The sequence below is a fragment of the Genypterus blacodes genome, unplaced genomic scaffold (assembly GCF_046128005.1).
Source record: "Genypterus blacodes isolate CSIRO-AG114 ecotype Tasmania unplaced genomic scaffold, CSIRO-AGI_Gbla_v1 ptg000048l_1, whole genome shotgun sequence".
Lineage (NCBI taxonomy): Eukaryota > Metazoa > Chordata > Actinopteri > Ophidiiformes > Ophidiidae > Genypterus > Genypterus blacodes.
In genome coordinates, this window is record NW_027466861.1 from 3456780 (window position 1) to 3471268 (window position 14489).

The 14489-nt window shown below is 44.1% G+C and overlaps 3 protein-coding genes across 3 annotated transcripts; all 3 read left to right on the forward strand.

The window, feature by feature from the left end:
• The first annotated feature begins 1282 nt into the window (after positions 1 to 1282).
• hcn3 (hyperpolarization activated cyclic nucleotide-gated potassium channel 3) lies at positions 1283 to 5346 on the forward strand. The gene is made up of 7 exons (XM_076149866.1): positions 1283 to 1386; positions 2935 to 3364; positions 3451 to 3612; positions 3783 to 4001; positions 4457 to 4603; positions 4746 to 4986; positions 5110 to 5346. The coding sequence occupies exons 1-7, from the start codon at positions 1298 to 1300 to the stop codon at positions 5313 to 5315; spliced, it is 1494 nt and encodes a 497-aa protein (XP_076005981.1). The 5' UTR covers positions 1283 to 1297; the 3' UTR covers positions 5316 to 5346.
• A 917-nt stretch (positions 5347 to 6263) lies between these two features.
• ndufv1 (NADH:ubiquinone oxidoreductase core subunit V1) lies at positions 6264 to 10021 on the forward strand. Its single transcript, XM_076149864.1, has 11 exons — positions 6264 to 6337; positions 7113 to 7222; positions 7325 to 7407; positions 7625 to 7795; positions 7887 to 8070; positions 8325 to 8514; positions 8698 to 8910; positions 9045 to 9211; positions 9300 to 9381; positions 9560 to 9705; positions 9805 to 10021. The coding sequence occupies exons 2-11, from the start codon at positions 7115 to 7117 to the stop codon at positions 9880 to 9882; spliced, it is 1422 nt and encodes a 473-aa protein (XP_076005979.1). The 5' UTR covers positions 6264 to 6337; positions 7113 to 7114; the 3' UTR covers positions 9883 to 10021.
• A 602-nt stretch (positions 10022 to 10623) lies between these two features.
• LOC143000388 (uncharacterized) lies at positions 10624 to 14290 on the forward strand. Its single transcript, XM_076149695.1, has 5 exons — positions 10624 to 10965; positions 11474 to 11577; positions 11762 to 11877; positions 12850 to 12993; positions 13089 to 14290. Exons 2-5 carry the CDS (start codon positions 11481 to 11483, stop codon positions 13728 to 13730), a joined length of 999 nt encoding a protein of 332 aa, XP_076005810.1. The 5' UTR covers positions 10624 to 10965; positions 11474 to 11480; the 3' UTR covers positions 13731 to 14290.
• The last annotated feature ends 199 nt before the right edge of the window (positions 14291 to 14489 follow it).

The window sequence follows — 14489 nt, forward strand, 5'->3', positions numbered from 1 at the left end:
TCTGACCTGCTAGTCTGAGTAACCTGCAGGATTGGATAGCAAATTAATGTACAAAACACACACACATTCAGTTACCACTCACACACAGCAGACCTGCTAGGAACGCATCGGTCTGTAAAATGCAGGGGTGTGTTTCCCTTCTCCCTTACGATTACTGACAACAAAACATAAACCAAACAAATAACTTCCATGTGTCCAAAGGAGTCGAGTCATTCTCTCATGACAGCTGTCTCGTGTTGACAGCAGGAAATGTATCATATTGTAAAATGGGATATGCAATGGATAGAAAGTAATAATATAGATGAGTTACTTCAATCAGGAAGAGAGGTAAGAGCGGTATTACCCAGGACTCTGACCTAGGGGTCTGCTGGTGCTGGACACTCGCAACACTGAGCAACATGACCTGCTGCATCACCGCGACCTGTCTCGGTTTAAATAGGGAGGAGGAGGAGGAGGAGGAGGCGAGGGGTTATACCGACAAGCCGATTACTACAGCCTGCCTGAGCCGCCTCCGTCCTCTCATGCCCGGCACACACACACTGGACGCACACAGGCTTCACCTCTGAGGAAGGCAAGAAGAACACAACTTTTTTCATGGATTTCCTCTGCAGAGATCAGAAGTCAGGGCGGACTTGTGATGATTAAATGTGACAATGTGGCGCACAGTAGGGGGTCAGTGTTGTTATTAATGGTGTTTCTGAGCACTTGAGGACATTCTTGCTCTTTCTTTGTAAAGTTATCTTTCCTTTCTCACTTTGGCTTGACTTTTGACTGCTTTTTTTTTTTTAAGCAGAGCTAGTTAACAGTGGAAGAGGACATCCAAAGGAAAATGACTTTAGCAAACTTTATTTGGAGGTAAACTTTGTGTGCAAACAAGCCAAATCAAAAGGACATCAGAGACATTTCATTGAAAGTGCGAGGAGGAGCCAAGATGACAAGTCCCTCCAGGAGTATAGATGGCTGCAAAGGCATCAGCGAGAGTCCTGCTCACAAGCCAGAGACTCCCAGATACTACAGCTGGGCCAACCTGGGCTTCTCAAAATGGAGAAGCAGCTCCCAGAGGACGACAACTCCTCCCGGGACGCCCTCCCCCAAGCCGGACAAGAAGGTCGATGTCTCCAAGACGCTCTTCTCCTTGGTCAAGACTCATAATGACGATTACACAGCAGATCCCGATGGCCTGCTCGAGACGGAAACGGAGCCAGAGACGGAGGACAGCACCCGGCAAAAGTCCAATTTCTTCCAGAGGCGGCTTGGCTCCTTGCTGCAGCCTGGCATCAACAAGTTCTCCCTGCGCATGTTTGGCAGTCATAAGGGCGTCGCTGCCGAGCAGGCCAGGGTCAAGTCCTTTGGAGTGTGGATCATCCACCCTTACAGTGACTTCAGGTAATCCTCATCCATTATTTCAATGGTGTGTGTGTGGGGCTTCATTTTTCCTGCATAGAACTGACATAAACACAGACAGGGAGTCAAATCTAACGCAAACACAAATGTCACTTCCAGCACAATCCACATCGATTTTTCCAAGCCCAAACTGCAGAGCACCAGCTGGTATCCTGGTCTGTAGGACATGATAAGGCGATGAAGGGATTTGATTAGTGATACAGTATATAGGACAAGTTCATCTGGATTAATGCTTGATGACTGTCTTTCATCCCGTTCAGGAGGAAGGAGATCTACATCAGTCCTCCTCATTTAAATGTGTTGTGAGATTGAAACTATCTGATGATTTCCCGCCGGTTAGTGCTGCTAATGGAGCGTTTCTGAGGTTATTTGGTCTTGATGGAGACTTGTTGGCAGTCTGGTCGGCAAGCTGTCTCTGCCATCACGTTTGAGCAGTTTCAACATCAGGCTTGTGCCAGACAGAGCGGATAAACCCATGCAGAGGGATTATTTATAACCAACAAGCATCCCCAATATTCCAATCTAGCTCTATTATGCAATAATACACAGACAGCCGGGGGGGATTACTCAAAGCCTGTTTTCCCTCGAAATTCCTTTTATAGTAAAATGGATTAACAGAAATGACATATTCTACGCACTCCACTCTCACATCCAGTGTCTAAGTGGCTTATTTATAAATATATTTCTCCATATGTCACACATAATTCTTATTTACTCAGTGGAGTTGTTATTTGCATCAACCTCTATCTCTTCGTAACACCAAAGGAGATGATGAGTAGTCAAGCGTGAGGACACGAGGACATTGGGTAAAGATGAATGAGAAGGAGAAACCTCTTCCTGTCCAGACGGAGAAGAAGACATTTTTCTCGCAAGGCTCATATGGCTTCAACTGACAGGTTCAGGTAATAGTAATTACAAAAAGGCTAGGTCGTATTCTGTCCCTGTGTCTCCGCCATGAAAGAGAGACGGGTTGGGGGGTGAGGGGGCGGACCTAGAAACTAAGTGATTGACACTAAGTGGAAAGACACTGTAAAGGAACCCTAACCCCATATACATGATGTACAGACCACGACACTGGAGACTCACTGGGTCATACTGGTCAGTGTGGACATGTACGGTGCAGACATGTCCACATACACACTGTGACGACTGTGAGTGTCCCAAACATTTCTGATGTGGGCCCGAGGTGGCAAACGGCATGCATGTTTGATGAGAGGAGGTCCTCCTGTGACAGTCAGGGGTTGTTAAAGAGAGTAAGGGTCACTCTAAAATGGGTCATCGCCTTTACATTGTGTCGTCCTCCTGATTGGATGGGTTCACTTGAACTGGTCTCCATTTCAAGTTCTGTACCGTTCAGTAAAAGATTTAAATGAATGAGCGGCGTCTCCCTGTCTGGCTCATACGATACAGAGATCTGTGCTTCTACAATAAATGGAAACTTTAATCATATCATTACCACCCAATCTTTACTCAACAGTTTTCAATATTTCAACCATAAATCCACCCTTCCACCTCTCCGGTCCTGTCTAGGTTCTACTGGGACATAGTGATGCTCCTGTTGATGATGAGCAACCTGGTGATCCTTCCTTGGGGAATCACTTTCTTTGAAGACCAAAACACCACACCCTGGATCACCTTTAACGTCATATCTGACACCCTCTTCTTAATCGACTTGGCTTTGAACTTCCGCACCGGCGTGCAGGGAGAGGACAGCCACATCATCCTGGACCCCAAGGAGATACGCATGTTGTACATCCGTACCTGGTTCCTGGTGGACTTCATCTCCTCCATCCCTGTCGACTACATCTTTCTAATAATTGACCTGGAGGCCCGGCTTGATTCGACTGATGTGTACCGCACCGCCCGTGCTCTCCGCATAGTGCGCTTCACCAAAATCCTCAGTCTCCTGCGGCTCCTCCGACTCTCCCGCCTCATCCGCTACATTCACCAGTGGGAAGAGGTAAAACAGCAATGTAACTAAGCCACTAAATAAATCACAACATGTTTTCTAAGGTCTCATGTAGCTTTTCTTCTTGTCTCTGTCAGATGTTCCATATGACTTATGATCTGGCCAGTGCTGTTCTTCGTATAGGCAACCTGATTGGCATGATGTTGCTGTTGTGCCACTGGGATGGCTGTCTGACCTTCATGGTGCCCATGCTGCAGGACTTTCCTCCAGACTGCTGGGTATCCAAAAATAACATGGTGGTGAGTGTGTGTGCCTCCTTCCCTCCGCCTATGAGGTCATATGTTCATTCACACTGGTTGGTTTGTCTCTCTGTTTACTGCAGGATTACTCGGAAAGTTATTTAATGGAACTTCCCGGGCCGTATTTTGTCTCACCTCGCACCTCTTTTTCTGTTTACGCCTCCTTTCAGAATGCAACATGGCACATACAGTACTCCTATGCCCTGTTCATGGCCATGAGTCACATGTTGTGTATAGGCTATGGTGCCCACCCACCAGAGGGGATGACTGACGTTTGGCTCACTGTCATGAGTATGATGGTGGGGGCCACCTGCTATGCCATGTTCCTGGGTCATGCAACTAACCTGGTCCAGTCATTAGATGCATCCCATCGTCAGTATCAGGAGAAGGTAATCCTCGTGACACAACTCTGTGATTGTTTTAAGGATAACATGTCCCAGTTGGAGCACATGGATGCTAATATAATTCAATCTTGAGGTTCAATATTAATCCTATGATTTCATATCATAGCTTTCATGGAAAATTGGCAAATGTCTGGATGCTGCTTGTATTATCTAATGGATTTTGTGGCTTTCCTATGATCCTTATGAGAGGATTTTCACAAGATAAAGCAGGACAGCTGGTAGACAAATGGTGGCGCATTTGTTTGGGATCACTGTTTGCTAATGCCCATTACAAATTAGTCTTGTAATCCACTTTAAATGAAAAATAATAATAATTATCTCACTAAACTCATGGTACAAAATGTGACTCAATTTGTGACTTAATCTGCCAGGATGTGTGTGGCTGCAGTTGTGACCTCATGGAAACAAACTCCCTGTGTGTTCTTTAAAAATGTTTTCAGTATAAGCAAGTGGAGCAGTACATGTCATTCCATAAGCTACCAGCAGATGTAAGGCAGAGGATCCATGATTATTATGAGCAAAGATTCCAAGGCAAGATGTTTGATGAGGACAGTATCCTGGGAGAGCTCAGTGATCCACTCAAGGAGGTGTGTTATCTTTTAAATGCAGATCTCTATCTTTCACTGACATGCATACACAGACCGCATCACTCTATACGTTCCATGCATTTCCAATAATAATATAATAATTTCAATAATTAATATTTTCTCTTCTCCTTCTACCCAACAGGAGATCGTCAGCTATAACTGCCGTGGGCTGGTGGCCAACATGCCCCTGTTTGCCAATACAGACCCTCATTTTGTGACAGTGATCTTGACCAAGTTGCGTTTTGAAGTCTTCCAGCCGGGAGACATGATTATCCGTGAAGGAACGCTGGGTCGGAAAATGTACTTCATCCAGCATGGCACTGTCAACATCTATCCACGGGGCAGCAAGGAGGTAAAGCTCAACGACGGAGAGTATTTTGGGGGTAAGACATTTGGAAAATTCCTCTTCCTTCATATAACAGCTGCACGATTCCCTGTGGTCCACTTTCCCTTTTGTTGCTACTCCAACTAGGATACACCCATACTGACCTTCTTTCCTGTTTCAGAGATCTGCCTGCTGACCCAAGGACGGCGAACAGCCACTGTGAAGGCTGAGACCTACTGCCGTCTTTACTCCCTCAGTGTGGAAAGTTTCAACGAAGTCCTGGAGGAGCATCCATTGATTAGGAGGGCCTTCGAGGATGCAGCTGTGGACCGCCTGGGACGGATTTCACGGCGGCCGAGTTATGAGCCCCCCAAAGCTGACTTATAGAGGAGGAGGCAGCCATCACACACTGATATGAATTGACCTTGAAACACAGACAAGATGGATATGATTTTTAACAAATGCTGCTGAATGTATGCTCAGTGATGCACATCTTTAATAACACATCACGGCTGCATTTGTTTGGATAATGTGCATCTTTTCGAAAATCAGTCACAGTTCTCAACTTACAGTTAGTATACATATGCTCTCCTCCACAGGCTATGCATTAGACTCTCCAGGTGCTGCTAAGATTAATACTGGTTGTCTATCGGCTTCCTAGAGCTGCAGGTTGATTATCCACCACATCATTTAGGCAGGATAGAAGGATGAGGCAGGAGCAACAGCTGGACAATGCATACAGCTTTATACTGTACAGTAAATCACACAGCTTTATGTCACAGTCATTCAAATCTGTATTTGGCATCAAGTCAGAGTTAAATACCAGCGTTCCCAGAGGCTAAGCTGCAATGATGTAATGGTCCCAAAGCCAAGATACACATTACTGTTTGAAATTTCATAATATGTTTAGAAAGCTTGCTGTATATTTGTGACTTCAGTTTAGTATCCAGTATTATCATGTGTGACATCTCCTCCACTCTGTTTCTTTTAAAGTAGCACAGCAATGTTTTTCTGCTATTTTCCAACTTTTGTATAAAAGAAAAAAATCAAATGAACAATTAGCTGCTGATAGATGATATAGAATATTTTATCTTTCCTGCATATTGTTCCATTCATTTGAATTTTTACTGTCTTACCAATAAAACTGCGCAGACAAGTAAACAGATGTGACGTGTTATGATGTAATCAGAGAGAGAGAGAGAGAGAGAGAGAAAGAGAGACTTACGTACTAGGAAAACTATTGTTACAAAATGGTTATAAAATGCCTGAAACTAAGGGGCGGGTCATTTCGTGTTGTGCAACCAAAATATTTTAAAGCCCCCAAACGAACGCACGAGCTAGTTGCACATCCGGGTCTCGCTATCAACAACTTCCGCTCTGTAGTTTCGTAAACCGGGGACATAGCGAAGGTAAAGACAACGCTTATTTGATTACGAAACATCTACTAATTTGCTGTGTGTTTACATGCAAACGCGACCATTAAACACTATGTTCGCTTTTTGGAAGTTATAGGTTTGGATCTTATGTTTGAAACGACATTTACTTATTTTACTTGAAGGTTAACCGCGAGCTAACTGAGCTAAGCTGTGCTAGCGGCAGCACAATGAGCATGGAGGTCAGTGTGTGTGTTGTCAACATCACACCTCACAGTCACACAATTTGAGTGTGTAAAACGTTGATCATTATTTCAAATGTGTGTTTACGTGTCTGTGCTTTGCACGGAGGGACATGTGTGTTGATGTTGCCCAGCGCTGGTGCTACTTCGCTAAGCTAAACAGCTGACTTTACACAAAACGTCATGTTACCGCGAAATCAGAGTCAGATTGAATTTCTATCATTAATTATTGCGTAATTCCCTGCTGAAATTAGATGCGTCGGGTTTAATTCATATATCTGTTCTTTTTGTCATGTTGGATTGTGTCAAAATGCCTTTCTAAAGATGTTAAGGGGCTCTCACTAGATAAATACATACTATCAAACCTAACCACTGTATTTTTATTTAGTTATTAGTTTTTCTGAAGTGTCAGGTATGCAAGACTTTGTTTGTAGCCTGGCAAAGGTTAGGTCTTATTCATAGAGAACTCTCACAGTTACAAAAGTGTTGATCTCTTTGTATCTGTTGATGAGTCCTCAACCTAACGTCAGCAAAAGGACTTATTGTGCCGTATTTTGTCCTCCATACAGGCATGATGCTGTCCCTGTCTCGAGCCATTCTGAGCGGGGTGGCACGAGCTCCGGCGGCTGTCAGTCAAGGCGGAGTGACTGCGATCACCCGATTCAATAGTACAGCACAGGTACGTTATGTCACAACATTCCGCACACACACACACACACACACACACTATAATGAAATCAATCAAGTAACACGTTTATGTCTTAATCTTATTTTTTTACAGGATGCTCCTAAGAAAACATCATTCGGGCCCCTGGCAGATGAGGACCGAATTTTTACAAATCTCTATGGCCGTCATGACTGGAGGTATGAATTTTATTTGCACTGTGAAAGCAAAGGCCTGTATGGATTTGACTCATCATTTTATCATGTATTCAATAATTACAAAATTTCAGCAATCAAAACCAAAGACCAGAAAAGTAAAGGCTTCAAAAGTGGAGCTCCATGTCTCCTCTGAGCCTAGTTAGATGGGTAACAATGTGGCGTAAAACACAACCCTTACCTGTTCCTGATTGTGCTCCAGGTTGAATGGGGCATTGAAGCGTGGAGACTGGTACAAGACTAAAGAGATCCTGCTGAAAGGAGTGGACTGGATCCTCAATGAGATTAAGGTCTCTGGCCTGCGTGGGAGAGGTGGAGCTGGTTTTCCTACTGGCATGAAATGGAGCTTCATGAACAAACCAAGTGACGGCAGGTTAGTGATGTGACCGCTCGCTATTGATGGGACTCGATGACTTAATACGAAGCAAGTTTATAAGTAGCTTTCATACCTATTCCTCACCTAGACCCAAGTATCTGGTGGTGAATGCTGATGAAGGCGAGCCTGGCACGTGTAAGGACAGAGAGATCATGCGACATGACCCACACAAGTTGGTGGAGGGCTGCCTGATCGCTGGGAGGGCGATGGGGGCCCGAGCTGCCTACATCTACATCAGAGGAGAGTTCTACAATGAGTCCTCCAACCTGCAGGTGAAGCAGAATATATTTCACTCTTATCTTGACAGTCTGTATTCTCCAAAAACATTCTTTAATAGCTGACTAAATGAGGAATTATTTGATTGTGATTACTCCAACTGTCGCTGTTTTCATGTTCAGTGTAACAGAAATTTGGATTGTTTTTGCATAGCATTGTATTCAGCACAATTCTGTTTCTAGAGATGATTGCACAGACTATAGATTCACTCAGAATGTTACAACATGGCGATTGTTACCTCTGTGTCTAGGTGGCCATCAATGAGGCTTATGCTGCCGGCCTCATTGGGAGAGATTCCTGCGGCACCGGTTATGACTTTGATGTGTTTGTGATGCGCGGTGCCGGAGCGTACATCTGCGGAGAGGAGACTGCTCTGATTGAGTCCATTGAGGGAAAGCAGGGAAAGCCTCGCCTGAAGCCCCCTTTTCCCGCTGACGTGGGTGAGTGTATAGACGGGTGTGTGTGGTCACTCGAAAATATCAATAATGGGTTTAATATCGTTAGTTACACTTGTTCAAGTCCATCACTTCATTGGTTCTGCTAATTGTGGTAACAGTGAGTTCAGTTAAAGACTACTGGACACCTAAGTAATAAATAATCTGTGACATTTCAACCTTTTGTAGGAGTGTTTGGTTGCCCTACAACTGTTGCAAATGTGGAAACTGTGGCCGTGGCACCCACCATCTGTCGCCGTGGAGGCTCATGGTTTGTGGGCTTTGGCAGAGAGAGAAACTCTGGTACCAAGCTCTTCAACATCTCTGGCCACGTCAACACCCCCTGTACTGTAGAGGAGGAGATGTCTGTCCCTCTGAAAGACCTCATTGAGAGGCATGCAGGTACACAAGACTCCGCCTACACACTTTAGATTGAGATAAAAGTGGCTGTTTTGTTCAAATAATAGAAATGCCGAAACGATTTGATCAATGTATTGCTAGAAAGCCTGCATACATGATGAACACGTGTCTCTTAGGTGGAGTGCGTGGTGGTTGGGATAACCTGCTTGCCGTAATCCCTGGTGGTTCCTCAACGCCTCTCATTCCCAAGGATGTGTGTGCAGAGGTGCTGATGGACTTTGATGGTCTTATCCAAGCCCAGACTGGCCTGGGCACAGCTGCTATTATTGTCATGGACAAATCTGTAAGGTTATCTCTCTGTAAAATCATTTCACGAAGTTACCGTTAAAGGAAAAAGCCTCAAACCTTACAGGTTTACCTCACTTTTGCAGACCGACATCATCAGAGCCATTGCCCGCCTGATTGAGTTCTACAAACATGAGAGCTGTGGTCAGTGCACACCTTGCAGAGAAGGTAAGTACAGCTTCAGCGTTTCTTCTTTGTAATTAGAAGCGTCTGAGGTTCCATCTGAAGTGTTTTGTATTTTTTGTTTTGTGTTTTGGATCTCAGTTATGTACTTAGTTCAGTGCATGGTGTCTCCTGTCTGTAATAAAGCTTGAAATTCAACATTTCCTGCCTTTTATTTTTGCAGGAGTGGACTGGATGAACAAGATGATGTGGCGTTTTGTGAAAGGAGATGCACGGCCCGCTGAGATTGACATGATTTGGGAGCTCAGCAAGCAGATTGAAGGGCATACTATCTGTGCCTTGGGTGATGGTGCTGCTTGGCCTGTGCAGGTAAACACACACCTCATTACCTGTGGATCCCGAAAAAAGATGTTAAAACAAGTGTCCAAAAGATACCCTAACTTTGCCTCCTGTTTTCTGTCTTCTCAGGGACTGATCAGGCACTTTAGACCTGTGATGGAAAGTCGAATTGCTGAACACAAGAATCAGCAACAGGCCAGGGCTTAAATGGCTCCTTTAGCTCCCTGGGCTTGTCCTTCTTAACATACCCACAACATCCCCCTCTCATTGACAAATTATTTAAAACAGAAATGTGCTGTTAGTCCATGAATGTGTCTGTAAAAGTTATCAATAAAGTTCTATGAACCTTTGAATAAGAATTGTGTGTGTGCAGTATATCGTAGTATCATTACTCAAATTCATATTTAAATTCATTCATGATATAAAATGTAATTTTCTATTAATTATATTTTCGAATGAGTAGTTTCTATGTTGCTGCTAATATCTTTAATGAACTCCTGAATATAAAATATGGTTAGTGTACAGCAGTGGTTCTCAAAGTGAGTGGCGCGACCTCCAAGGGGGGCGCAGAGCTACTCCGGGGGGTGCGAGTTACAGGGGGGACGATACAAACCCGGAACCAGTTTTGCGCGCGGGCGCCGGGAACGTTCGTTGCCGAAAATCACGGACAACACCTTTTTGCTTTTAGATTATTTCCGGCCACCGGGACCACCGTCCGAAAGCACCAGTGTTCGAAACCTTCCTGAAACCAGTTTCAGGGAGGTTACCAGGAAACCAGTTTCAGGGAGGTTACAGGGGGCGGCACGACATTAAACCGGGCACCGTCCATTGCCGGCACACTTGCCGGGAACGTCTGTTGCCGAAAATCACGAACAACACCTTTTTGCTTTTAGATTATTTCCGGTCACCGGGACCACCGTCCGAAACCAGTTTCAGGGAGGTTACATGGGGCGGCACGATATTAAACCGGGCACAGTCCGTTGCCGGCACACTTGCCGGGAACGTCACTGACAACACGGTTTTGCTTTTATACTATTTCCGGCCACCGGGACCACCGTCCCTATCGCCCCCCATCGGTCGGTCGCTCGGTTGGAGGCGGGGAGCTATTAAAGGGTGGCGCGAAAGAAACAGTTTGAGAACCACTGAAACGGGAACAACGCTACATCGAAGTCCCTGACTGTCTTAAGTCTCGCGTTACTTCCGAGCCTTCATATTATGGGGTTTCCCGCGTCACGTGACGTGGTCTGAACGCCCACTGCGGCTTCACCCTAGCACCCTACGCCTCATTTGGTAAGAAACGGATGCGTTTTTGAATTGTTTACGAATGCTTGTGTCAAAACCAGTCGTAATTTCCCACAGAAATACAACTGTAGTGCATTTTTGTAGAACACACAATAAAGATCGAGAGAACCAAATAAAGATTAATGGAAACGTTTGATTACTTCCTCCCGCTTTATTTGTATCGCGATTGCTGTTTTATTGCCTCCATCCCCTGGACACGCGAAAGGCCGGACTATGTTGCGATTTGACCATTTCATATGTAGTTGCTCTCACTTAACTCAAACCTTCATTTCGACTGCGTGTGTATTTAAAATTAAACCAACGTGCTTTAATGTTAAGTGATCCGTCTCGTCTTGGTCTTTTGTGTCAGGCAGGTTAGCGTTGGTAGTGTTGGCTAAATTGCGTCAGTCACTGCAGTCTCCTCTCTTACTTGCAGCCTTTTAACGTAAATTTTGCGTGCAAGTATTTGTATAGATTGAAACGCTATAGCTTTACGTATCTGATTTGTGTCTGGTAGCGATATCATGGAAATGTTGAAGATAGAGCAAGTCATTGTTGGCAGTGAGATGATGTCCTCAGCAGAGATCAAGCCTGAGCCTGTGCCTGCTCCTCTACAGCCATGTAAGTATATAACTCACACTTTCATGCATGTGCGGAACCTTGTTGTGGTTATAACTTTGTGATCAAACTGCAGAAATCACATTTCACAATGAGAAGGGTGGGCTGGGTTTGTTGCATGCTGCAGTGACCCTAATGCATCTATCAATAATTTACTAAACCCTACATGTTTTTTTTTGGGATGCAGATCAGCATGAGAGTCTACAGTGTTTCCTGTGCTTCATCACCTTCTGTGACTCGAAGGCCAAAGAGAGGCACATGAGGAAGAGTCATCGGGATCTGTACAAACAGCAGCTGCAGCACGTAGGGATCATTTTAAGCTCTGCTATACATATATATATATATATATATATATATATATGTGAAAATACAGTATACCCACAGTGTCAACATGCACAATGTTTTTTTTTTAAATTCTAATACTGCATGGAGAAGTATAGACACAAACATCAATGAATCTCCTCCTGTAAAACCCTATTGTTTATATTATTAGAAGCACCTTTCTTTCTTGTTTTAGAAAAGAACGGGCAGTATATTACCAGAGTAATCAAACGCTTTTCTGTGGTTGTTTGTTATCTGGTCAGTCATCAATTAATTGACACGGTAAAAAACAAGCCTGCTGTCAAGAGAGGCTTCTCACCATAAGACAGAAAGTTATTGCTGATTAATACTACGAGTTGCCAAGGTGTATCCACAAGTGTGAGATGAGTCTCCTTTGTCCCGGTTCCCAATTTATTTGTTTTACAAAGCAGCTTCTCTGGACTTCGACCATGAAGCACTGGGCTCCAAGCTGACAGAATTCTGTTCAAACAGTGTCTCACAAGCAGCTGGCATGTTACCCGACATCAGAAAAGGGGATGACAGCACTTAAAACTAACCCTTTTATCCAGTTATAGGTGTTTTGTACAACACTTTGAAGTGATTCTTACTTGTAGTGGGGCAGTTTTATGGAGTAACACAGATGCATCGAGATGTCTTTGGCTTCCTTCATAGCTGTAATATTGGCATAATGATAAAAGGCAACAAACAGTTACCAGGGCTAGCAGTCCATTATAAACGTCTGAATGCTCAATCAGAATTGAGCATTACAGAGATGCATACTGTAAAAAATAGTCATCAAGTGGATCATTAATTGCCATATTTAATGATAATTCTTCATGCTGGTTCAATTGAAATTAAATGTATATATAGCTTGTCATCAGTTTGCTTGTGACTCATGACTGACTAAGGCGCAATGTCTTAACAATGGCGTTTACTCTTGACACTGTTTTGCAGACTAATACAGTCTTTACTTGCTATAAGTGTGACCGATGCTTCTCTTCTTCTGATGAGCTCACTAAACATCAGCCCACTCACAGCAGAGAAGAAAAGCCTTTTTCCTGCACCTACTGCTGTGGAAAGTTTGGAACCTTCTCTGAGGTAAGACAATGCTCTAGATATCCAGGATGGGAACAATCAACGAAATCTTATCGCCTACTTGCTGTTTTGTCATTCATATAAATATTTTTTTGCAGTTGACAGCACATCGGCGACATGATTGTACACAGCGGCAGTGTATCTGCAGATATTGTGGTGAGATTTTCAACACTCCGGCTCGACTTCGTTCTCATCGTAACTCTGCACACCCCCAACGCCCAGACGCAGCTGACGACAATAAGACGTATCGATGTGGGAAGTGCAGTGCTGGCTTTGACACAGAGGAGGAACTGATGCATCACCAAGAGCTCTTTGCTGATGACCAGAATTGTGCTGTTGTACCTCCAGCCAGGAAACGTGGCCGTCCTCGCAAGCACATGCTTGATACAGAGATGAGTGACACCCAAGATGATGCAGAAGAAGGGCAAGAGCCACAACCGGAGCTGAAGATTCCTTGCCCTGAGGCAGATTGTGACCTCACATTTCCTTCTGTTGCTGCCCTACGGGCCCACAAGAAGGAGTGCCACGGGCAACCCCCTCGCAAGGCTCATCCATGTACAGATTGTGATGAGAGCTATGCTCGTCCTGAACAGCTCAAAACCCACACAGCTAGGGCTCACAGCTCTAACCGACACAACTGCCCCACTTGTGGGAAGAGCTTTGGGCGGGAGAGCAACCTAAAGGCTCACCAGAAAACCCACACAGAGGAAGAGGAGGCGGTTGGAAAGGATATAAGATAATGTGCATTGAAAAGACTGCAGCTTCACCCCTACAGCGTACAGCTGAATAATGTTCAGGTTATACAGTTGCTTGCTATTCTATGATGTGTCTAGAGAGGAGCCTTTTTGGGTGGATATGTTACAATGAGAATGTTTTAATATGCGGTTATTCAACACTGAAATTTATTGTGGACTGTCATTGGAAAGAAGAAGTAGCTTAAAAAGAAAAAGACATCCTTTACTTCTGATCTGTATATAACTATGATTTATAATGTCCACTGTGATGTTCATGATACAAAGCCCTCTTTGCCCTCTACTATACAATACCTGAATGACTGTTTTTATATTTGCGTAGAAAAACTAGTTACTTCTCCCCAAATGTGGGATTGTTTTATATTTAACTTCTTTTTTTTCTCCAGGGATCAGGAGACCTGTCCAACAAAAACTATATCCCAGCCATCTATAAATAAATTGAGCAATGCATATGATTCTGAGATGGGTTGTCAGCCTGTAACATTGGAGATAGAATTTTTCGCTTTTAAAAAGGTTGGAAATTGTTGCATTAAACTATACTTATGATTCCACTGTGTCCTCTTCAGTTTTGAATGACAAGATAGGGGAATGGGTAGAATTTAGCAACCATCTAATATCCTGTACATGCAGTTCAATGGCGACTACAGTGTTGTATTAGTCAACCGTGTGACCTCTGGAAACTCAAACATGACTGCTGATTGTTTACTGCTCAAAGAACCTCACATTAACAGATAGCTTAGCATTAAA